Raw genomic sequence first — 24026 nt, 5'->3', positions numbered from 1 at the left:
CATTCTGTAACTCTAGAATGGCTGCCAAGGAAAGGTAAGCGCAGTGGAGTAATGGCGCGAGGGAACGGAAGGCGTGGAGCAGAGGTAAAGAATCGGGGTTTTTCAAGGTCAGAAGTTCGAATAATCGTTCAGGACACTACATTTTTTAGGCTTAAAGTGGTGCCTGAAATCAGCAAAAATAAAAGGAATTGCGTTAATACAGTGGCTGTCCTAGTCACTGTAGTAGTCCAGGTGCAAGCAAATTGGGAAGGCCCACTAAGTTTCAAAAACACGCTTCCTCACAAGAATAGTAGTTCGCCTCCCTGGTGCAGTATCTGGCCCCTACCTGCCTCATGAAAGAGTCTAGACAAATGACGTTTATAGCTTAAAGTGGGCTTACGGTGGAAATTGGTCGCAACCGTCGTATTTTAAGCATTGAAAACGCTTTTTCTTGCTCCCTTCTTTGTCTTGAGTTGGGCGATTATTAATTTTTCTCACTATTGTCAATCCTCCTGTTACTATTTCCCAGTCGAATATGCGTTGGGTACGGCATTTCGATGCTTCAATGACGAACGTTTAATACACTCTGCAGAGTATACCACCACTTCTTCATCCGTTACGGAAGGCGAGCCATCCACCAAAGAGCCAACGACATATGTCGTCACAGGTGAGGGAATGATTCAGACGTTCGTGATAATTATGGTCTTCTGTTGGCGAACATGCTTTGATAAAAGTGCCGTTGTCGTAGAGGCCGTGGCAGAGATTATATGCTCAAACTTCTTTTATTTTTCTTCAATTGGTTTTCCATGTCGATGTCATTTTTGCGCGGTGGAATGAAAACAGAAGGCTGCGTAGACTGAAGCGCCTAAACACAAGCAAAGCTGCGTTTCTTCTACCTGCTTGTCCACTCTTTCGCGCTCCGTGCACAATAATGACACCGTAGAACTCATCCAGCTACCTATATTGCTACATGGAGCGCTTATCTTTCTATCTTCCGTTCCACAATGCAGGGTAGCAGACCGGATTTCAATTCTGGTTAACTTCCCTGCCTTTCCCTTTCTTTTCGTCTGTCTCTTTCTCATTCAGCGTGGGGCTCAACATTTGTAGGACTATGAAAGGGTGTAAAAGCTGGAGGAACCTAATATGTGTATGGCCTTCAAGTCCTCACCAAGCTAGCTATAGACGATCTTGTGATATGAGGAGCGCTCGCTCTTCTTTTCTTTAAAGATTCTTCGACGGCGACCGCTAAGCCGACTACGTCGACGGCAGAAACTACGTCTGAGGAGGAGTGCTCGGAATGCGGGGGTGGAGAGACCAGCGCGACTACCGCCTCTTTCAGTACCACTCCGTCGACTGGTGTCACTTCACCCACGTATTCGACGACGACGACTTCAACCGAAACCAAACAACCCACCGACTACGTCCGCGACGCGACGCCCACCCCGGGAGAAACTACCGAACGGCCGGTTTTCACCACACCCGGGCCTCCGTCTCCTGGCTGCGTTTCCCGCTGGACGGAGTTCTACAACATCGACAGTCCGGACATCGACGAGGGCGACGTGGAGTCGCTGAAGGACATCAGGGAGCTCTTCCCGGTCTGTGACGGGCTCTCAATTACAGACGTGGACTGCAGGGCGAACGTCGGGGACAACATGACCGACTACCGCAACACGGGAGACGTCGGAGTCAAGTGCTCGAAAGGCACCGGCCTGGTGTGCCTCAACTGGCTGCAGCCTCGGGGAAAGAAGTGCCACGACTACGCCATCAGATTCTTTTGCAAATGCGGTACGGTGTCAGATTTCTTTCTTTCTTTATTTCCTTAAAGGCCCCACACGGGGGTATTACATTAGGGGTGGGATTACGGCAATAGTTAAAACAATATTAGTTAAGGTGAGAGAATCGATAACACTTCTTCCGTGAATGCAGATGAACTGATGATGGCAGCGATGTCGTAAGGAAGGCCATTCCATATATAGAGCGCGATCGCCTGAGAAGAAAAAAAAGGAATTCTGGGGGAATCATGTCTGATGACTATCTAAAAGAATGCGACAGCAATTTAGCGTTACGCTGCGTCATGATATGATTTAAAACCTTGTGGATGTGATGTTCAGGCCAGTCCAATGCGTCGCAGATGATCACTGCCCATGGCAGTGACCAGGGGATTATGCATGCCAAAGAATGATAAGTGTACTTCAAATATTGAGCAGCTTTTGCGAATACGTGATCAAAAACAGAACCATTCCATGCGATGGGTATTAATGTTGGGTTTAATTTACATCACGAGAGACGGTATTTTATATTTTGTGATGATGCTTTTAACGCTTCCAGTTGGTGGTGTAGGAGAGTAAGGTTACAACAGAGCTTCTTTTGCGGCAATATTTGCGGAGAATTCGTAGAGCGCATGTGTAACAGCACTCGGTTTCTTGGTTCGAACCGAACTAATGATGAGAATCTGGCCTTTCTTATTTAAGGCTAGTGCCATTTTCCGTGCGCTTTTTTGATACAGTTGTATTAGGCTGGTGATTTAAGGGAATTATTTTGATTTAAAGGCCTACCGGCGAACGCGAGGCGGGGGGGAGGGGGTCGAAGGGCTATCGTATTTAAAAGTGCAACGGGCCAAGTTCGCACGAAATGCCACAGCCGCACAGGGTGCTTATTAGAGCTCCCTGAATCGGCAAGCACGACACAAAGCATGGGCTGTGTGACGACGTTTGTGTGTAGCTCGTCGTCTCTTATTCGAGGAGATCCGAAACAAGTTCGCGACTATTTTAAGTGGGCACGCTTCACCGGTCAGTGGAGGAAAGCACCGCGTCAATATCCGGCCTTTCGTCTGTCCACTTTGAATGAAACGTGATAACGTTTATTTACAAGCGATTAGCCCTCTCTCTGCCGCATTAGTGCGACGAGCTATTGCTGAGCGCTGGCGGAATGTGAGGAAGGCAACACGATGTGATGCGCTACTGTCTGCAATCATACCAGCTCAGATATAGCCGCGACGAAGAATATTTATAACTGCGTCTATAACAAATCACGGTGACACCTCCATCGAACAATATAGCTTTAGTGTACATCACCTATAGTCAGAGTTTAGCGTGCTTGGATTCTTAGTTTCTAACAGCGTCAGGCAAATGAAATTTAATGCACTTTTTGTTTTATCTGCAGATGTGGAATACGAAGTCACAACGGGTGCTCATGGTAAGCCTGATTCCTTGACCTTTCACCCTAAACTTTCTGTTTCTTTTTTCCTGGGAATCTTCAGGAACGATGACTGCTCTGCGAATATCTCTTTCAACGACCTTTCTGTAATCGGGATTTGTTTTCGCAATGCAAGGGTAATAATAAAATTATGGCGTTGACTGCTGCCACAACCCGCCAATAGGAGGCACAAAACAAACTGAGGCCGATCTTTTCAAATACAGAGGTTTAATTCTGTTAAATGGCATTGCAGAACAGGAAGGTATAGCAGACTAGCATTCCCGATATGTGTAAACATAAAACATTGAGAGAGAGAGAGAGAGAGAGAGAGAGAGAGAGAGAGAGAGAGAGAGAGAGAGAGAGAGAGAGAGAGAGAGAGAGAGAGAGAGAGAGAGAGAGAGAGAGGAGAATGAGCTGGGAAATGCAGAGATGTTAACTGAAAAAGAGACTAAAAATTGTCGGTGCGCTCTATATAGTTGTTTAGCAGAAATGGCCTGATGAAAAGCGTCGACGATGAGCGAACAGTGAAAGCTAGGAGCAACCCTTTCTTCGAGTCATAGTAGTCCAGCACAACTGGCAGCTCGGTGTGTCGTTTACGAATCCCTATCTTCTTTTTATTGTGATTGCCGACAGACCCCTTTGAATAGGTCTAATCTCGTTAACTGCGCTATCTTCATTGTGCAAGGAACGTCGATCTCAACAGCGCTGCTTACAACGGCCCGCTGTCGAACGGTATGGTTGTGGTAAAGCGGTTTGAACGTTAATCACTGCGAACATTGCTTTTGAAGATACAGTAAACTGCGCTTACGTGGAACTTACAGGGGTCGAAATTTTGTTCCTTTTGATCAAAGTTTCGTTTAAGCGAATTATGTAGCATTGTTCGTTTTATTACTGTTCCTGAAGCGTGAAGTATATTGAGCCAGGAATTCTAATATAATTTTCTAAAGCAAGGCCACTGCCACTGATACGACTATCTGTGATACTCGTGATACCACATATATTTCTTTTATATTAAGATTGGTATTTTCTTCTCGCTTATGTTTGATGTTTCACTTACAAACACTTTATATGCGCTTGCTGCGCAGAATTCACCGTCACTACTCCGTTCACGACGGAAGGCAAGCCGTTGACTGAGGAGCCCACGACGTATTTCGTTACAGGTGAAGAATGATTTTAGTTTTTCGATGTAGCAGTCAGTGGTCGATACAGCAAGCAGGATGCTTAGCAGATTATTGTTGTGTCCTTTGTGGCAGTATGTAAGATGACTCGACTGATTTTATTTGTCTACCTTCTTGTCGGTTTTGACAATTGAAGAGCTACGGAAAAATGATAACGCAGATGGAAGTTCATATGTGTGCAGCCGGAGTACGCAAGGCTGATGGGCACGTAGTGCGCGATACATGAACAGATTCTACAGAGCGCTTCATATGCGGTTGTGGATACCTGCGGTCGGTTTACTAAAGAGCTGCCAGGAACTCTTGGTCATGTCGATGAAATCCAGACACGTTGTCAGATCGAGTTGCTGTGTCGATCTGCCCAATGTGATCATGCGCGTAGATTTACTCTTAAAGTCGCGCGTGCTGGCAAGCTCTCCAATCTTAATGTTTACACGCAGGACAGCGCACGCAACACTGACGGGCGCTGAGACACACGCAGAGTTGTGCCTCCTATTTGCAGGCCGTCTTCTTCGATTGCTTTCTTAATACCAAAAGCAATCCGCAAGATCATGGAGCAATTCAAATTGCTCTGTTCTCTAGCTTCTTACATATCACACACAATTTATTGTTACTGCCACACGCGACAGAAAGTAATCGAGCTACAGAAGCACCAACAACGTACTTCTCTACAGTAAACAATCGCTGGTGTTCTTTTTTTTTTCTTTTCGCAATAAACGGTGAGCTAAAAACTGGGCTTCATAGTTGTGCAGACTGTTCCACGCGCTCTTTGGAGACGCCATATAAACGAGTAAAAGCCTGAGGTGTAGCATGGAACGTTCTTGAAGGGCCTTCCAACATAGCGGGGCATTGCAAACAAGTAGGCGCGGTGCCAATATCTTTCGGCAACGATCACGTCTGCAAGGTATTACAGCGATATACGACACGAAACCAGCTAAAATTGGAAGGAAAGCCCGTGCGCACTCCTCCCCAGAAGAACCTGTCTCCCCGCCGGCAAGGACGACGTCACAGCTCGCTCCTCCACGTCACACGCACCGATTGCAAGCGCACGAGTAGCTAGCTAGCAAGAACGAGGACAACACGGGGATTCCCGTGAAACGCAGATCGCGCAATACCGTCACAGGAATTGCGCAGATCAGAAAGAAAAGAGGGGATACAGATAGATAAAGAGAAATAAAGGAAATTGAGGGTCATAGAACAAACGTTATGTGGGATTCAATATAGAATAAAACAATGGGAGCACGTCGCTCGCGGGCTCCGGTAGGCGCAGTTGGAAAGAGCCTCAGCTGCCAGAAGGGTAGCTCTCCTTCTCGCATCGTCGTCTCACTACGTTTCCCTTGCAAATGACTCCGTCTTTACTAAGCCCTTTTCGGAAAATGCCTGTCATGCAACGCTCCCTGCTTTTAGTGCACTAAAGCTTTTTGTCCGGGCCTGCCGAGGCGCCCCATAAGGCTGCAATATCTTTGAAACGACTGGCATGATGTGAAAGCGGCGGTGCTGGCCTGCCCCGGTATCTCTCAGCAGCTGACGACTTATTCGGTCGAGGATTTATCGTAATAATACATGACCAGAATGCAGCAGAATTCAAAGCACTTTTTCGAAGAGGTCGGCGCTATACTAACTTCCATATCAAGCACAGCGAGCGCGCAATTAGGTTGGTTCTATTAGTGCGAATCCCACTTGATATAGTGACATGTAAATCTCCGCAACTCGGTAGAGGTACCTTGCAATCAAGACAAGGGCGCACAGAAGGCACCAGCAACTAATTACTTTGCGTATCGCAACTTGCTTCCTTTATCGACATGTGAGCTTTTCCGTTTTTATCCATTCGCGTAGAACGTGGAAATTCTGAAGCCCGCCGAGTTATTACCGCATAATTTTACAGCTTCGACTATGCAAAGCACCGAGTGCAAAGCTACAGAGCACAGCAGAACACGCATTTAAGCTTTTATTGGAACTTCCAGGCATTTTCTTGTGTTCTAAGTTACCAAAGAACTTCTTCCAGATCATACGGACACCAACGCCCCGTCTGTCACTCCAGGTAGCCCATTTACGGAAACGACGGGGACATATTCTTCTGCAGGTAAACCGCCCGCCGTCTTTTTTTTTTTTGCATTTTGAATCAAGCGGTTAGTCTAATGAAAGTTCCTCCCGCCGCAAATCCAGAGCACACTCTGAAAGCAGTGGAGTGTTGGCGGATCTATTATGCGTAGAGAGATTGGCGGAATATATTTTTAAAATACGGGATGCGCAGGAGACAATGGCGCCTTTAGGCGGCTCAGGATACGCTTTTTCACATAAAACAAATATGTACTAAATATAAAATAACAACCGAGGACTGACTAAAAGAAAGGTAAAAGAACGAAAAAGACAGACAGTCAGGTGGCGTGAATTTACTGAAACAGTTCACAATACAAGTCGCGTATAAACGTATGGGAAACTGAAGTCATCTCACTGATGAAACAGGTCACACAGAACACAATAAAAGGTAAAGTCAGCCGACATAAAATAAAGATAAATCACAACAGAGGCCACATAAGTCACACTACATGTGTCTTATTGCTTTTATAAACGTTATAGTTTAATTACTTTTATATACTTTCGTGCTAGGTGTCCATTTTTAATTGTTGTCATAAGACACACTAGAACGAAAAGTCAACTCTCACAGATACACTAAATACGAAAAAAAAAACGAAGTCATGTCAGACAAATTTCTATGAATTTGGGCACAGAACAGAATATAAGCGCTAATCAATAAATTTCGGCGATATCACTCCTCTCCGGAAATCACATATGCAATGACAATTTTTGTTAAAAGGAAGAAATTTTTGGCAGACGCCCTGTACTACCAGAATTTACCTGAGTTATCTCAATACATGAAAACTTCCGCGTTCCTCAATCAAGTACGTTTATGAAAACATTTATAGAATATATAATTGAGGTGAACAATTACTCTCATAGGAAGGGTTGCCATCAACCCCTTTCCTTCTTAGAGTGTGCTACTTTAGTTCGCTAGCTGTGCCGCAAACACGAATAATATGTATTGCGTTTATTTTTAATCGCCTTTTGCAGGTCACACGGATGTCGACACCACTTCACCGTTTACATCTGAAGGCAAACCGTCAACAGAAACAACGTACTTCACCACAGGTGTGATGACTAATTCTTGACTGGTGCTTTCCAGATAGAGGGGGAGAGGGAGAGAGAAGGCATAGGGTAAAGGCAGGGAGGTTAACCAGGCTAAGCCCGATAGGCTACCCTGCACTGGGGGAGAGAAGAAAGTGTTCAATCTAACTTGTGTGCGTAGGGCCAGCCTCGGAGATAAATCTAGTGTACTGGGTGCGGTGCATTGTCGTTCGTTATAAAAACTTGCAACAGAAGCGATGCCGGCTGTGCTACCGTATCTTGAATTCACTGCTTATAGCGCAGCAGTAGAGAATATATGCTCTTTTTTTTTTTGAAGCGACAGTGTTTACGCAAGCTTGGCCGCATCTGTCGTAAATTAGGCACAGAATATGAGATTAGGTAACCGATGGAGTTCGATGTATCGTAATATCAATGTATGTTTCCGCCGACCACAGCGAGTGGGACACTACTTTGCATGTTGTTACTTTCGCCTCAAGGCACGAGATCACCGGCTATGCAATGTTTTATATTCTTTATGGAGAGAGAGAGAGAGAGAGAGAGAGAGAGAGAGAGAGAGAGAGGGAGAGAACTTTATAGAACAGAGCACACGAGCGTAGGTAGCTCTTTCGCTGTGCAGTGGGTGGTCCCTTCAGCCCAGGAGTCCAGCGGCCTTAGCTGCCCTTCTCGCTCGGTTGTCTAGGTTGAGCTGGTCCGTCGAATCCTAGCTGGACAGCGCTGCCACCCATTGCCGTGTGGTGGGGCATGTTATGGGCGTGAGCTGTGGTGTGCTAGCGCAAGCCCATGCCATGTGGTAAAGCGCTGCGCATCAATCGCAGTGTTGGCATTTATAGGAATGCAGTGCAGGGCGTATGACGTAGCAGAGACTCAAATGTGGATATGTGTTTGTTTGGAGTTTTCGCCATGTTACGGCTTTCTCTCGTGTCAGAGAATTATGAGGCGGCGGTATAGTGTTCTTCGTGAAAGTCGATAGTGTTGTACGATGTGCGTGTAGGTTAACGGTATGGGTTCGGGGCGGAACTGCCCGGCGTGGCCCTCTCACGGCTTCCGGTGTGCATGCGCTCGGGCGTATACGCGTGTGCCTGCTGATTGCCATGTAAGGACTCGCACTCCGTAGTCCACACAATTTGTACGTATGGCGGGAGCTGCTGCGCTCCAATCAAAACGCGATGTGCGGCCCTGGAAATCTTGGCCATGGAAAAATTTCTGCCTGCTGTATGAGAACTATGACGTACCCCCAGTGTGGTCTCGTCGTAATGGCTAACGGTATCGCTAGTTCCTTTGCATCTGCCGCGCACTTGGAATTTTCTTGGAAAGCGACGACGCATATATTTCGGTCCCGTGATTGTCGACTACGCTGGTGACAAATGCGGTGCTTCTTGCGGTGCTGGCCGTGTCTACGTGCAAGACATTGAGGTGGCTCTCATAGTTTCTCGCGGGCGCCTGCGCTCGGGCATGTCACCGTCCGATGTGGAAGTTCGGGTGCACGTTGCTGGGAATTGGTGATACGTGCATAGTTTCCTGTATTCGTGTTGGGATTTTTGTCAGTGCGCTGGTCATCCGTACGGAATTACCAAGACGTTGCAAGGCACAGTGTCCCGCTGTTGTGCGTTGTAGCCTTTCCTTCTGGTTTACCAGGTGGGCCTCTATAATTTCCCGTGCGTTGTTGTACACCCGTGTGTGCTCGAGGCGAAAAGTAGTCGTTCCGGGTGGCAGTCTGAGTGCTTGCTTATACGCCTTGCGTATCAGCCGGTGGAGTATGTACCTCCACTTCCACATTGCTGAAATACGCAAAGCGGCTCACAATCAGAGCCTGCACTAGCTGGATCAGGTCATGTTCCTTGAGTCCCCTCTTCCTGCTGGTGATTTGTTTCATCATGCGCAAGATCTGCGTGGTTGTGTATTGTAGCTTCCGTATGGTGTATCCTCCGCCTCCGTCTTTTTGTCACCAATCAATCCCCAAGGTGGACAGACTTCATATCTTTATGGACGTGAACCTTCTCTGCCTCTAGATACGTTAGTTCCCCGCTGCTCTAAGCTCATCACAATGCGTACGTTCGCGATGCCATAGCCTGAGCCGTTACAGCCCGTCAAATAGCTGGTGTACGGCTCACAGTGCTCCAGGCATCCCAAAAAGCCCTGTATGGTCACCTCCACAGGGACGTCTGTTACTACCCAGGTACGCTTGTGCTGCTGTGGTTTCCGTACCACCGGATCGGACCTCTTCCAAAAGCAGACTGTTAAGCCACGTTGCCGACGTTACTTACGAAATTGAACCAGTCGTTTACAGCGTTATTATTACAGTGTAAATATTTTCGGCGTAAGTGATGCGGTGACAACTCTCATTGTGAATGCACTGCGGTCCCAACGTGGTCTGCAGGGACCACCTCGTACACTGTAACAGAAGGGGTTCCTCCAATCCCGGGTTCAACGTGCTTTCCCGGATGGTCCCCCTACATTGACACGGATAAACCCGACACGGAAGACGGGGATTTCGAGTTTGTACACTCATTGGAGAAAAGGTAGGAATTTTTTTTATTCGCTCGCTTGACAACGTTTTCGCCAAGCCTTCACAATGTGAACGCTTATGCGCCTCGTTGCTTTTTGTATTAAGAGGCTAGGTCTAATGTGAAATATTTTACTATGGACAGGTGCATGTTGCAATTGCTGAGGACAGACGTGCTGTTGTTGAATGCAAGCCAACCAGTCTAACTCAGAACATTCGTGCTTAAGAGCTAAGATTATTTGACGTGGTTCAGAGTTGAAGTAATATTTGGCTAGGGCACTAACGCCAATTTTTAATTTTCTTTTAATTTGTGCGGAACGCGCAGGGACTGTTATTAGACAAGCGCCAAACCAAGATGGAAGAAAAAAATGTTTCATTTGAAAGAATAAGGTAAATTCTATTAATTGTTGGAAATATCATTTTAATTTAGGCCGTCAGGTTCTCTTCAAATATGTCAAAAAAAAAAAGAGAGAGAACAAGCACAAGGTTTCCAGCTCATCAACTCGGTACCACATTATATAGCACTAGTCAGTTTCGTAACAATAATAAAACGAAGGAATTCTCGAAATACGTGTGGGAACATTTTAATTGGGAGGTTTGATTTTCGTGACCATAACGTGCAACCCCCACTAAAAAATATCGCATGACCCGTATCTATAGTTACATATGATCATATACGATTATAAACGTGGGGCTATAAACACGGTTTTTTTAGAGCGCAGCACTTGGCCCCCGTTCGCGGCTGGAGCGTCGGCGTCCCTCGGCGTAGCCGCGCGAACGCGCTCGTGGCACTGCGCGCGCGTTCGTCGTCGTCTTCCACAGCTGGCTCCGATGCCGCTCATAATGTCAGCTTTCCCATAGTGAGGCCCCTACCACTGGGAAGGCGTTGACTGCACTGGCCCACTGCCAGTCGGTGTGGTGATTTCAGACTCAAATTCTTTGCCTCACTATATCGCGAAATGAAAACACGTGTATCAAACTGCGGTCAAATTTCGCATTAGGGAGTATCGTAATCGTCGGACACTTAAAGATACATAGCCGCTGTAGCGGCGTAGTGACTTTGACGTTGCACTGCTAAGTCCGAGGTTCCGGGATCAAATTCGTGCCGTGGTGGCAGCTTTTAGAGGGAGTCGAAACGCAAAAAAAAAAAGAAAAAGGAAAAGAAAGGACGCCGGTGTACCGCACAGTCGAGTGTAAAAATTAATACATAGTCCTCTAGTACGGCGTGCCCCGTAATAAACTCGTGGTGTTGGCACGTGAAACCTTAGAAATAAACATGAATGAAAAGATAACGGTGCAATTTTTTTAATGCGATAGAATTAGAGGCTGACCTCGCCCACTTTGCAGCTATCTGTCTCATGAAAAAATATTGATCGATCCCGAAGGCAGCGCAGCCTAACACAGCGTCGCAAAGTGCGGTCGGTGTAACGAGGGCAGAATTGCGTGCGATCGTGTGTTAGTGTATTGGGCTGCGTTGCTGGAAGGCAGGGGTTCGATCCGACCATAGGTCACACATTTCTTTATAGCATTCCATGCGGACTTCAGCACCTTGGAGGCATCAAACAGAAAACTCGAGGTGTGTTGAGCGCGGGCGAGCGGCGTTGCGGTGCGCACGAAATCGCAAGACTTAAGAGGCGAGAGGTATAGAAACGTCCCTTTGATAAGTGATACTGTGCAAGGTCGCCCATGCATCACGTCATAACACGCGCGCGCGTTCAGCTGTAGAGACGTCGCAATCGCCACATTCTATTCAAGCTATCTTAGAAAGTTTGTGTAGCTATTATGGCCTCATTTCCTTTTTTTTAATTCAACAGTGCTTAACCGGGATCTAAGATAGACGTTGCCATGGTCCGTGTCATTGGTGGGCTGCTGATTTGGGGGCCCATGTGCGGTGTCGTCAATCGTTTTTTTCACTTTTATATGCTTTTCCAGTGCGCCTCTCAAGCACGGCATTTCGACAAAGGTAGCCGATTCGCTGTTTCGCAAGTGTAATTTACAAGCCTAGCCGATCTGAACATTCTTTTTCAGTAGCTCTTCAATGATGTTTGCCTCAAAACCAACGTACTCTCGCATAAAGGGACGCGTGCGTGTACTGATCGTTCGCGGTTCAGTCAATGTTGAAAAGTCAAAACTACAGACACGACCTGCGCCTCCTTCACCGCGTACAGGGCCTGCCGTGTTGAGGATATGAAGGCCATCCAGTGCAAGGCCGTCCGAAACGATACCGGGGAATTGATCGACTGGCTCGAATCCGGCGACAAAGGTGTCACGTGCCTCAAGGAGAAGGGGCTGCTGTGCTTCAACAACGACCAAGACGAAGGGAGGTTGTGCCACAATTACAAGATACGCGTCTTCTGCGTCTGCAGTGAGTGCTTCTGAAACCCTAATGTTGGTTGAGTTGCTTTGGTCGTTTCACGGCGATGCCACATCGCTCGGTTCGTCGTGTGGAACGAGGCTGAAACTGTATAGCATAGACAAAGGGTTTTAGCCGCATCATTCCGGCTTCGTTATCACTATGGGAACTTGCATTTCTCACGATGAAGCTTAGTTGCTTTCTTAAGCGATGTTTCAAGCTTCGCAGAAGCGTTTGCCTGAACGAATAGAAAAAAGAAATATTTGACGAATGTGCATATTTAACGGAATTAGTGATATTACTTGGGATTTGGGCTACAGTGAACTAAAGAATCGCATCCAATTAGAGGGTCTAGCAATAATTCAGCTCGCGAGCACACTACTATTTGAAACTTTCCACCTAATGCAAAGAGTGATACACAAGCTACTGAAATGTAGCCGTCTTTTGACAAAGCGAGCTTTACGGTGAAATCGACGTGCAGAGACTTTCCTTTTTATTGCTACGAGGGTCAGTCAAATGACAACTTTTGATTATTTCCAAAATAATTTATTGAGTGACCATTCAGCGCATTTTTCCTTCATCATTTCGCCCACGCTCATTACAAGTTTCCAGCGCTTGAAGAGTGCCTGGATTCCTGAGGAAGGGAGCTAATTTGTTTGACGGCGTTACAAGTCATGCGTCGCTTGGTGTACGCGTACGTCTATGATGATGATGATGATGATCCTCTATCATGGCTCGTACCCACTACGGCGGATAGACCAAGAATCGGGCAGCAGCGGACAGCTAAAGAAAATACTTATTTTTGAAATACGACATTACATCGAGCTTCTTACCTTCTTTTACTTTGCGTGTCAAGAATCTAGTGACAGAAGTTTGTACTGCCCATGTCTAATAGTAAGAGTACGCAGAAAACGAAGACGAAGGCGTAGACACAACACTTCGTTTGTAGTTACATTTATATCTGCAGCTACATCTACATCGTTTGTAGTGCCACTGTTATTAGCAACGAACCAATGCCAGCTTTCCCGGCTTTCTGTCTTTTAAATATAATTTCTTTTTGTACGTCTCAAGTGGGCTGACCATATCTACATTGAGACATTGACGACGCTTATTCAGCTGCAAGCTTCTTCCATTCTTCCAACTGACAAATATATATATATATATATATATATATATATATATATATATATATATATATATATATATATATATATATATATATATATATATTACGCTACTGAGAACAATTTTGCCAACTCATAGGTCAGTGGTCACGAAAATTTGAAACTTTATAACAAATTCAAGGTTTTCATTTCACTGGCCCTCATTTCGCCGCATCCGATATTTAAAGCTAAGTCTCTCACAGCGTAACACTTCGAAACATTAATGTTATCTCTGGCGAAACGAGTCCTCCTTCGGGTCTTCCTTGATGGGCTTCCACTGTGCCTATTGCTGGCCCAGCTCCGAGTGGTGACCAGACGGTCTTCACGTTGCCTCCCACCCCGGCCGGTCCCCCGACAATTACTGAGGAGCCGCCGCCCAAGGACGAAGGCCCGTGTGGCTGGACGGAGTGGATGGACGCCGACGACCCCCGAACTTCCCCCGAAGACATGGGTGACTTTGAGATTCTCGAGGAACTGAGGGTGAGTTCTCATACATGAATTCTACATCACCGTCACTGTCCTGGACTTTAATGCGCTCACCCTGCCCTGTTAAAAACTGGAATGATCGCGGAGACAGGGAATAAAAGCTGGGTCGATCCCGTAGAAATTCTAATCAAAGGTGGTGTGACCTGGTTCGCCGATCCTGATACCAACTCGCAACGGGTGTCCTCGCAATCGGGGGTGTAGGAAAGGGCAGTAAACAGCGCTAAACAACAAGACAAGGAGAGGGACACAGACAACAGTGCTGTCCGGACACAGATCAGCGCTGTTGTCTGTGTCTCTCTCCTTGTCCTATTGTTTAGCGCTGTTTATTGCTCGTAATCATGAACCAACAAGCCCAAATGAGTACTCTTCTGTAGAAAAGGGGTTTGTCCCGAAGTGCGCGCACCCCCCAAAATTTTTACGCCCTCCCCTCTCTACTTCTCTCCGGCTCATGTTGATGACATAGAGCAGGGAGAGGGGGAGGGGGATAACAAGGGAAAAAAACAAATATCTGGCAACTTTACTTCTCTTAATCATATAGCCTTTTCCAAAAATATTGCTTGAGTGAAATATGGCTGCCATTGTTCCGCTAATATAGGAAAGATTGGGAGCACATCGATTTGTCTAATCTGCACTTGTGGCTTCATACGTTCTTGTGGCTTTACTTATTACGTTTTAAAGATCTTTCTAAATTGCATATATTTCTAAAGTAGCATATTTCTGAACGTCCGAAGTTACTAAATCTCAGCGCACATGTATGCTCACTGTGAATTCTTGCATTTATAGAGCAATATTTTGTTGAGGATGATCAAATCTCAGTCTCAAAGCCGTACGAATGAAGTGAGAAGGACGAAGTTTAGGCAAAGATCAGGTACTCCCTCATTCCTACGCTAGCAGAACGGCCATGTGGTTTGTAACGTGAGCCGATACTGAAGGCAGCGCGATGTCACATTATTCAGACGCTTCACAGCGTTAACGAATAATAGAGCCAGCCAGCAACTGTTCCCAGCAGCCTATCTCGCCTGGTATACCAGGAAGCTATCGCTTGACTTGGACAATCATCGTTCGATTGTTTCTACCAATATTCTTTCCTTCTCATTATTCTGTTGGCGTGTCTGTCAGTATACAAACTCTTTACTTGTGCCAATAAGATGGAAAGTTGGGCGACTTGGTGGAAGTGCATATTGTAACAGCGCTAACAGAAGACACACAAAGACGAAGATGGCCAAAGGCGGAAAGGTGCTGGCTATATTATCCAGCCTTTGATTACACTATCACAGAAGGAACTGGCGTTGTCGTACGAAAGGTAATCATGGAGACAATATATATATATATATATATATATATATATATATATATATATATATATATATATATATATATATATATATATATATATATATCAAGATGGACAAATGAAATGGCATGTCTCCATGATTACCTTTCGTACAACAATGTCAGTTCTTTCTGTGATAGTGTAATCGAAGGCTGGATAATATAGCCAGCACCTTTCCACCATTGGCCATCTTCGTCTATGTGTGTCTTCTGTTAGCGCTCTTACAATATGCAGTTCCACCAGCTCGCCCAAGTAAAGAGTTTATATATATATATATATATATATATATATATATATATATGTATATATATATAACGTCATTGTGTGTCGTCCGTTTGCGGTGTTACGTGTAGCTTCGCAAGTGTTGGTTTATTCCATCTGCGCTCCACGCGTATCTCGGCAGGATCGGTACAACTCGTGCGCACCCGGCCACGTCGAGAAAGTTGAGTGCCGCGTCAAATCCACTGGCCTAGACTGGACGCAGAGCGGGCAGAGTTCTTTGTCGTGCGACACGACAATCGGTTTCCGCTGCTACAACAAGTTCCAGGTCACCGAATGTGAAGACTACGAGGTGCGGCTCTTCTGTGCCTGTCCAAAGCCAGGTAAGCGTTGAGGTCGACTGAGTGTTTCTGTTCTTGCTTACCGCATTGTAATGCCGCTGTATGAAATGAAATCAAGATAGCGACTGTCAGGCATCTAAGTTCAACCACACGTTAACACATTTCTTGATATGTTTTGGTTAATTTGAAATATGTCCTTCGGCGTACGTTTCACTGCGTTTTCTGCACTGATGCTGCCCGCGCACATTATTTTTACATTTATGTCTAATTGTTTCCTGCGCCTCAGTATAAAATAGCAAGCTATATATTCTGTTCAGTTAAAGTACCTGAATTTTCAGCTTACTCTCTCACTTGCGTGTACGTGAATTTTCTGGGTACCCTACGTTGGGTATACGAACAGCAATATATCATTGCCCGAGCCCAAGAAGATGGTCACAGGGGGTCGCTTGAGTTATTTATTTATTTCACGTCGCCGGGACTATTGTAGGAATGTGGAAGTTTCAATTGTACACAAAAAATTCCTCAATGACATTGAACAAAACTTCAGATCATTTCAACGTTGTATAGTTAAAGAAAACAAAAAAAAAACTTTGTTTATGCATGTCGCTTCCAATCATGTGCCATATATGTGCCAAGAAGTACGGCTGAAAACCGCCGTGATCTTATAGTTTAATTCTTTTCCTTTTTCCTTCTTTTTTTTTTCCCTCACATTTTCATACTTGGTTCCGCCTTCACCAATTCAAGGTAGCCAACCGAATAGAACTTCTGTCTACCGTCTCTGTCTTTTCTTACCTTTATTTATTTCTATTTCTATCCTGTTAGCGTGCAACGCCTTATGTGCCATCGTACTGGACCCATCTAAAGGCGCCAATATTTTCCTCCAATTCATGTAAATAAGAGACAGAGAGAGCAATAACAAAAAAAAAAAGACACTTCTTTCCTCTCTGCGCGGTCAGACATTTTCCTTCTTTGAGGGACGGAACTGGTTTTCCGATGTCGCTCACTTCAAAAAGGTTGATAAGCTGTTGCATTCGCTACATATCAGTCAAAGCCAATGTGAAAAAGCTGTTTTTCTTTTCAAACGTTTGCAGTTGTACCAGAAGGCGAGGAGAAGAAAACCACCTATGCATCACCAACGCCATTCACAGGGCAGCGCGACACTGGTAAGAAAAACAAAAACTGCTAAAACCGCTACACCTGCTATGCCGGTGTCTAATGATGTTATAGTGAAGTGCAGCCGAGGAATAGTCCATGACGTGCAGACACGCCGAAGAAAAAAAATGGTAATAGAAGTCGATGGTACCGCCGCATTTGAAAGAAACTGTAACATATTTTTCTGCATACGTTAGAAAGAAAAGCGCCTGAAACACAACTAATTTCTTTAAACATTACCTTTTGACTACGCGGCTGAGTTGTAACGTTCCTAAAAGAAAGGCAAATGTAACCTCATCGACAAAGTAGCAGCGTGCTCTTCATAGAACATGCGTTTTAAGTTTTCCAATGTTTCAAGCGTTCGGGAATGGCATTGGCGAACACTTGACCAGAAAGTAAAAAATAAAAAGAAACATCAGGCAGAGTAAAACCTTTCTTGAGTATGAAAGAGCGTCTGTAGGAGGAGGAGGAATATATTTTAATGAAGAAAAAGGAGGAGAGGTCGGCCTGGAGAGCCTGTGTGTAGCCTGCTACTCCTCGCTGGGGAAAGGGGGAAATACAGGGAAAGGTATGTGGTGGGTGATTATGTTATGGTTCAATGGGCTACTATATACACGTTGTCCAATATGCGGACGCGCACTGTAGATGCAATGCACGCAATAGTAAACTTGTCCACACAAAAAGTAATCTTGTCACAAAAAGTTATTGCGCAAACACATTTCGTACTGACTGCACGTCTCACAGGTTCTAGAGGCGAACGTCTAAATCAGTCTAACTTAGAAAGTTCGAAGTGATCTTATGGCACGTTGGGCACAGTCAACACTCCTCCACGCGCCCAAAAGCTTTTCTTCCGTAAAGGGGCGGGAGTCCAAGCAGTCAACAGTAGACTTGAGTGTTCTTCGTTCGGCCGCATATTGAGGGCACACACAAAGTACGTGAGCTATTGTCTCGGGAGTGTGACAGACGCTACAGTCAGGGTCCCGTGCTTGTCCAATCTTGTGAAGGTATCGGTGGTTGTATACCACACCCAGCCGTAATTGATGAATGAGTGTTTCCTGGCCTCTCCGCAACCGAAGTGCAAGCCGGATATCGAGCGTCTGTAGCTCTGCGTACACCTTAATTAAGTGGCCCAATAGTATGAGGATAGGCAGCAAAACTAAATGACGCTTTATTAAAAGAAAACGCATGGACGATAATGACTGCGATTATCCTTGCGTCACAAAAGCGACGTATTTTAGGCAGAAAGCACTTACTAACAAAAAGCTTTGCAGGGGCCGCATTCACAAACGCTTTCGTTCGTAAATGTTGTTTTCTTTTGTACGTCCCACTGCGCCAATATTTAGAGGTGGGCGAATGTCAATTTTTTTTTCAAATACGAATTGTAGGTATCGAATATCGAGTCGAATAGTCGAACGCAAGACGCATATAATTACAGCATATATATTCATTTCGGCATAATTAGGTACCACGCCTGTACTTATTACAGTGTAAAAAAGACAGCTATCAGGGACAAAGGATTAGTTTTAAGCACAAGGTCAGTAATTGTCACTCACAAACTACACGAATAGACTGTCAACATTTTTACAGCTTGCAGTTGCAAACAAGCTTTACCGGAATGAATGGCTGCTGATATGACAAGCTTTCCAAAAATTTTAAGTGAGCGGTTGCCGAAAAAAGATTGGAAGTTGGGGAAAAATAAAAATAAAGCTGATGAAGTACTTGTGTGCCGTAAGCACATGTAAAAGGACCCGTTGGAAGGAAATCATCACCGGTTGTACCGTAAAAGATGACGCTGCTACTGGAATGCCAAAAGTACTTCATGACAGACTACAAGAAAAAACCACAGGTTGTCATGTAGCGTTTTACCATGAAATCGATCAAAGCATCCATTGCCAATTTTGTTTCTAAATTGCTTCAAAATTTTTGTCGTTGTCTTACTTCTGCTAACTTGAGATACCTTGCACATCAGACGGACAACAGTAACAAGGCTGTAACAGTCGGTTGTGGCCGAATAATGAATTATTTTCCATTATTCAAAAATGCCGAATAGTTCCTTTTCGAATACGAATACAAATTGTTAGTGTGTATACTCGTTCGGGTATAGTATTCGAAATTTCGATATTCGCCCACCGCTACTAATAGTATGCCCAACACGGCGATTGCAGGCATCTGCTCTCAGGAACAATTTCAGCTAAGAAAAATTTGTGAATACAAGCCCCGTAGCTCTATAGCGACGAATTCACAAATATTTGCGTTCCCATAAGCGCTGCTTGTGATCGGCCCCATCCACCTTCACTATAATACAACGGCCAACATGGCGATTGGCTCGCATGTGCTCTTACGAATAGTTTCCAGCGTAAGGATTTTTCTTGTGAGCACGGCCCTTGATGAGCGTTCGGCCACTTCACGTCGCTTTTTGTTGCCGAAATTACTCCGCTGCTTTCGTCGAGCGTCGTTGAAAAAGCGCAGTGCCACGTAAGTATAGGCCGCCAGCGCTTATCAAGTGTTGGCATACTTTGAGCGCGGAATGTCGATCCACGCCAGCTCGCGCCAATGCGGTTGCTCCGACTTTTTCTTTTTCTTCCGAATGCAGATGCCACAGAAGCGACGACTAAGCCGTCATTTTTTTCAGTAGAAGTTTTCAGTAGAACCAATTTTTTCAGTAGAGGTACGTAAAAAAAAAAAAAGCGGGCATGTACTGTGTTACAGGGGCTTAGCGGAGAGACGAGAACTAGGAGTCGGATTCCTGATTAATAAGGAAATAGCTGGTAACATACAGGAATTCTATAGCATTAACGAGAGGGTGGCAGGTCTTGTTGTGAAACTTAATAAGAGGTACAAATTGAAGGTGGCACAAGTCTATGCCCCTACATGCAGTCATGATGACCAGGAAGTCGAAAGCTTTTATGAAGACGTGGAATCGGCGATGGGTAAAGTCAAAACAAAATACACTATACTGATGGGCGACTTCAATGCCAGGGTAGGCAAGAAGCAGGCTGGAGACAAGTCAGTGGGGGAATATGGCATAGGCTCTAGGAATAGCAGAGGAGAATTATTAGTAGAGTTTGCAGAACAGAATAATATGCGGATAATGAACACCTTTTTCCGCAAGCGGGATAGTCGAAAGTGGACGTGGAGGAGCCCGAATGGTGAGACTAGAAATGAAATCGACTTCATACTCTGCGCGAACCCTGGCATCATACAAGATGTAGACGTACTCAGCAAGGTACGCTGCAGTGACCATAGGATGGTAAGAACTCGAATTAGCCTAGACTTGAGGAGGGAACGGAAGAAACTGGTACACAAGAAGCCAATCAATGAGTTAGCGGTAAGAGGGAAACTAGAGGAATTCCGGATCAAGCTACAGAACAGGTATTCGGCTTTAACTCAGGAAGAGGACCTTAGTGTTGAAGCAATGAACGACTATCTCATGGGAACCATTAAGGAGTGCGCAATAGAAGTCGGTGGTAACTCCTTTGGACAGGAAACCAGTAAGCTATCGCAGGAGACGAAAGATCTGATCAAGAAACGCCAATGTATGAAAGCCTCTAACCCTACAGCTAGAATAGAACTGGCAGAACTTTCTAAGTTAATCAACAAGCGTAAGACAACGGACATCAGGAACTATAATATGGATAGAATAGAACAGGCTCTCATGAACGGAGGAAGCCTAAAAACAGTGAAGAAGAAACTAGGAATAGGCAAGAATCAGATGTGTGCGTTAAGAGACAAAGCCGGCAATATCGTTACTAATATGGATGAGATAGTTCAAGTGGCTGAGGAGTTCTGTAGAGATTTATACAGTACCAGTGGCACCCACGACGATAGTGGAAGAGAGAATAGCCTATAGGAATTCGAAATCCCACAGGTAACGCCAGAAGAAGTAAAGAAAGCCTTAGGAGCTATGCAAAGGGGGAAGGCAGCTGGGGAGGATCAGGTAACAGCAGATTTGTTGAAGGATGGTGGTCAGATTGTTCTAGAGAAACTGGCCACCCTGTATACGCAATGCCTCATAACCTCGAGCGTACCGGAATCTTGGAAGAACGCTAACATAATCCTAATCCATAAGAAAGGGGACGCCAAAGACTTGAAAAATTATAGACCGATCAGCTTACTGTCCGTTGCCTACAAAGTATTTACTAAGGTAATCGCAAATAGAATCAGGAACACCTTAGACTTCTGTCAACCAAAGGACCAGGCAGGATTCCGTAAAGGCTACTCAACAATAGACCATATTCACACTATCAATCAAGTGATAGAGAAATGTGCAGAATATAACCAACCGTTATATATAGCTTTCATTGATTACGAGAAAGCGTTTGATTCAGTCGAAACCTCAGCAGTCATGGAGGCATTACGGAATCAGGGTGTAGATGAGCCATATGTAAAGATACTGGAAGATATCTATAGCGGCTCCACAGCCACCGTAGTCCTCCACAAAGAAAGCAACAAAATCCCTATAAAGAAAGGCGTCAGACAGGGAGATACGATATCTCCAATGCTATTCACAGCATGTTTACAGGAGGTATTCAGAGGCCTGGAGTGGGAAGAATTGGGGATAAAAGTTGATGGAGAATACCTTAGCAACTTGCGATTCGCTGATGATATTGCCTTGCTTAGTAACTCAGGAGACCAATTGCAATGCATGCTCACTGACCTGGAGAGGCAAAGCAGAAGGGTGGGTCTGAAAATTAATCTGCAGAAAACTAAAGTAATGTTTAACAGGCTCGGAAGAGAACAGCAGTTTACGATAGGTAGCGAAGCACTGGAAGGGGTAAGGGACTACATCTACTTAGGGCAGGTAGTGACCACGGATCCGGATCATGAGACTGAAATAACCAGAAGAATAAGAATGGGCTGGGGTGCGTTTGGCAGGCATTCTCAAATCATGAACAGCAGGATGCCACTATCCCTCAAAAGGAAAGTGTATAACAGCTGTGTGTTACCAGTACTCACATATGGGGCAGAAACCTGGAGACGTACGAAAAGGGTTCTGCTGAAATTGAGGACGACGCAACAAGCTATGGAAAGAAGAATGATGGGTGTGACATTAAGGGATAAGAAAAGAGCAGATTGCGTGAGGCAACAAACGCGGGTAAACGACATCTTAGTTGAAATCAAGAAAAAGAAATGGGCATGGGCCGGACATGTAATGAGGAGGGAAGATAACCGATGGTCACTAAGGGTTACGGACTGGATTCCAAGGGAAGGGATGCGTAGCAGGGGGCGGCAGAAAGTTAGGTGGGCGGATGACATTAAGACGTTTGCAGGGACAACATGGCCACAATTAGTACATGACCGGGGTAGTTGGAGAAGTATGGGAGAGGCCTTTGCCCTGCAGTGGGCGTAACTAGGCTGATGATGATGATGATGACGTAAACACTGTTGACGACGTTTAAGACGGCAACTGAAAGGCGACATTTCGTTTTGTCTTTTCTTCTTTATACTCATGACACGCGAAGGCACATGCGTAATAACTGTTATATTCACTTATATTTAATGGCGCTGGACGAGGAACGCCATTGCGCAGAGTTGTAAATAAATTTTGATTACTCGGAGTTCCTTACCTGTGCACCTAACCGTTCTTGCGGGCCGGGCCGCCCACACATGAATAGGGTCACCAGTCTAGTGCTCATCCGCACGCACGTACACAGTTAGCACACGTCGACCATGAATACTAAATTGGCTTGTGCGTTACTACACTGTTTCTTCCTTGTGATTCTAGTGCAGAGATCCTCTCAATATAATGAAAATAGTCTTGTATTCTTATACTGCCGTGCGTATAGCAGATCTCGTCCTCTTTCTTGTGTATATATGTCGGTTTTAATGTACGTTTTTCTTCTTAATATTTCTACACAACTAGCTAAAAGGCAAGCAGCAGCAGCTTCTTTATTGTGGCTAATGCTACCTTTGAAATGGAAGAATTGTTTTCCTCATAACTGCCAGATTTTCAGCATAAAATCAAATGCGAACAAATCTAAAACGAATGAATGTTTTGTTCTGTTTCCGGGTTAGTCTGCGACAGCGCCTTCATTTGGGATACAACACGTGCATTTGAGACTATATGCGCCGTTGCTACATAGCGATTGCTTGTCGGATTGTTTCGTAATTACGCGCAAAAGGAGTTCTGATGCCGTATTTTTTTTTCTATTTGCGTTCAATGTGCGCTTACGGTACATGCGCGTATAAGCAACGCGACGTCGACGTGCCAGAAATGAAAAGTGTGTGAGCCGCGCATATGCAGGATAAACATTTCTGCACTATATAATACGATCAGCAGTTAGAACAAAATTACCGCAGGATAAATTGTAGATATTAGCGGCCATTGCTAGTGACAGTTATGAGGCTTGTTATACAAGTCGAAAAAAAGAAATGGTTGAAACAAATGAATTGTCAGAAAAGCAAGGTAAGGGACACATAGGCAATGCGCCCGCTATGTGTAATAACCCGTCAAAGGATGAAAGCCTATTTTTTTGTGTGGTTTTTCAGAAAGCTTGAAAAATAGATGACGCCAAACCTAAAGTTTCTCTAAGTACGTCGGGCATCGCATGGTTGTATCGTATAAGCGCAGACGCCCAATAGGAACTAACGAAAGAAAAGTTTAGGCATGGACATCGTATCCGTAAGTTTTCTCACGTTCGACATTTCGCGCAGCGGCAATAATATTTCGGAGGAGAGCGCGCTGTCACCCAGGGGCAGGAAATGACGAACGCAATGCCGCCTCTTTCGACTAATTTATTTTCTATTTCTGAATGTTACGACAACGCATTTTCAAAGTGGTTTAACCAATGCGTATTGGCTTAGACAGTGGCTCTTGTATTTTCCATTCTCCAAGGCACCACAGCAACGAACACGGAAACGGCTAGTACTGCGGAAACAGGAAGGGCTACGGCAACAGAAGAAACGGCAACAGAAGAAACGGCAACAGAAGAAACGGCAACACAGCCACCGTCTGAGGTCACATCGCCATCCAGAACAGG

General features: G+C 45.1%; 1 protein-coding gene across 3 annotated transcripts in view; it reads left to right on the top strand.

The window, feature by feature from the left end:
- Positions 1–24026, top strand: part of LOC142572612 (hemocytin-like) — a 129895-nt gene that overhangs the window by 34478 nt on the left and 71391 nt on the right. Inside the window, exons 23-34 of one of the 3 annotated variants that reach the window (XM_075681835.1) lie at positions 572–646; positions 1207–1764; positions 3142–3174; positions 4260–4334; positions 6355–6432; positions 7422–7499; positions 9874–10015; positions 12168–12364; positions 13814–13995; positions 15738–15936; positions 16986–17057; positions 23882–24025. In XM_075681835.1, the coding sequence (XP_075537950.1) occupies positions 572–646; positions 1207–1764; positions 3142–3174; positions 4260–4334; positions 6355–6432; positions 7422–7499; positions 9874–10015; positions 12168–12364; positions 13814–13995; positions 15738–15936; positions 16986–17057; positions 23882–24025 (1833 nt within the window). The remainder of the gene's footprint in view (positions 1–571; positions 647–1206; positions 1765–3141; positions 3175–4259; positions 4335–6354; positions 6433–7421; positions 7500–9873; positions 10016–12167; positions 12365–13813; positions 13996–15737; positions 15937–16985; positions 17058–23881; position 24026) is intronic. The other 2 variants (XM_075681836.1, XM_075681837.1) reach the window with 2 other exon arrangements.

Source organism: Dermacentor variabilis, chromosome 2, assembly GCF_050947875.1.
Source record: "Dermacentor variabilis isolate Ectoservices chromosome 2, ASM5094787v1, whole genome shotgun sequence".
In the NCBI taxonomy this organism is placed as follows: Eukaryota; Metazoa; Arthropoda; class Arachnida; order Ixodida; family Ixodidae; genus Dermacentor; species Dermacentor variabilis.
Note: the sequence above shows the minus strand (reverse complement) of the source record. Positions and strands in the feature narration are given on the sequence as shown.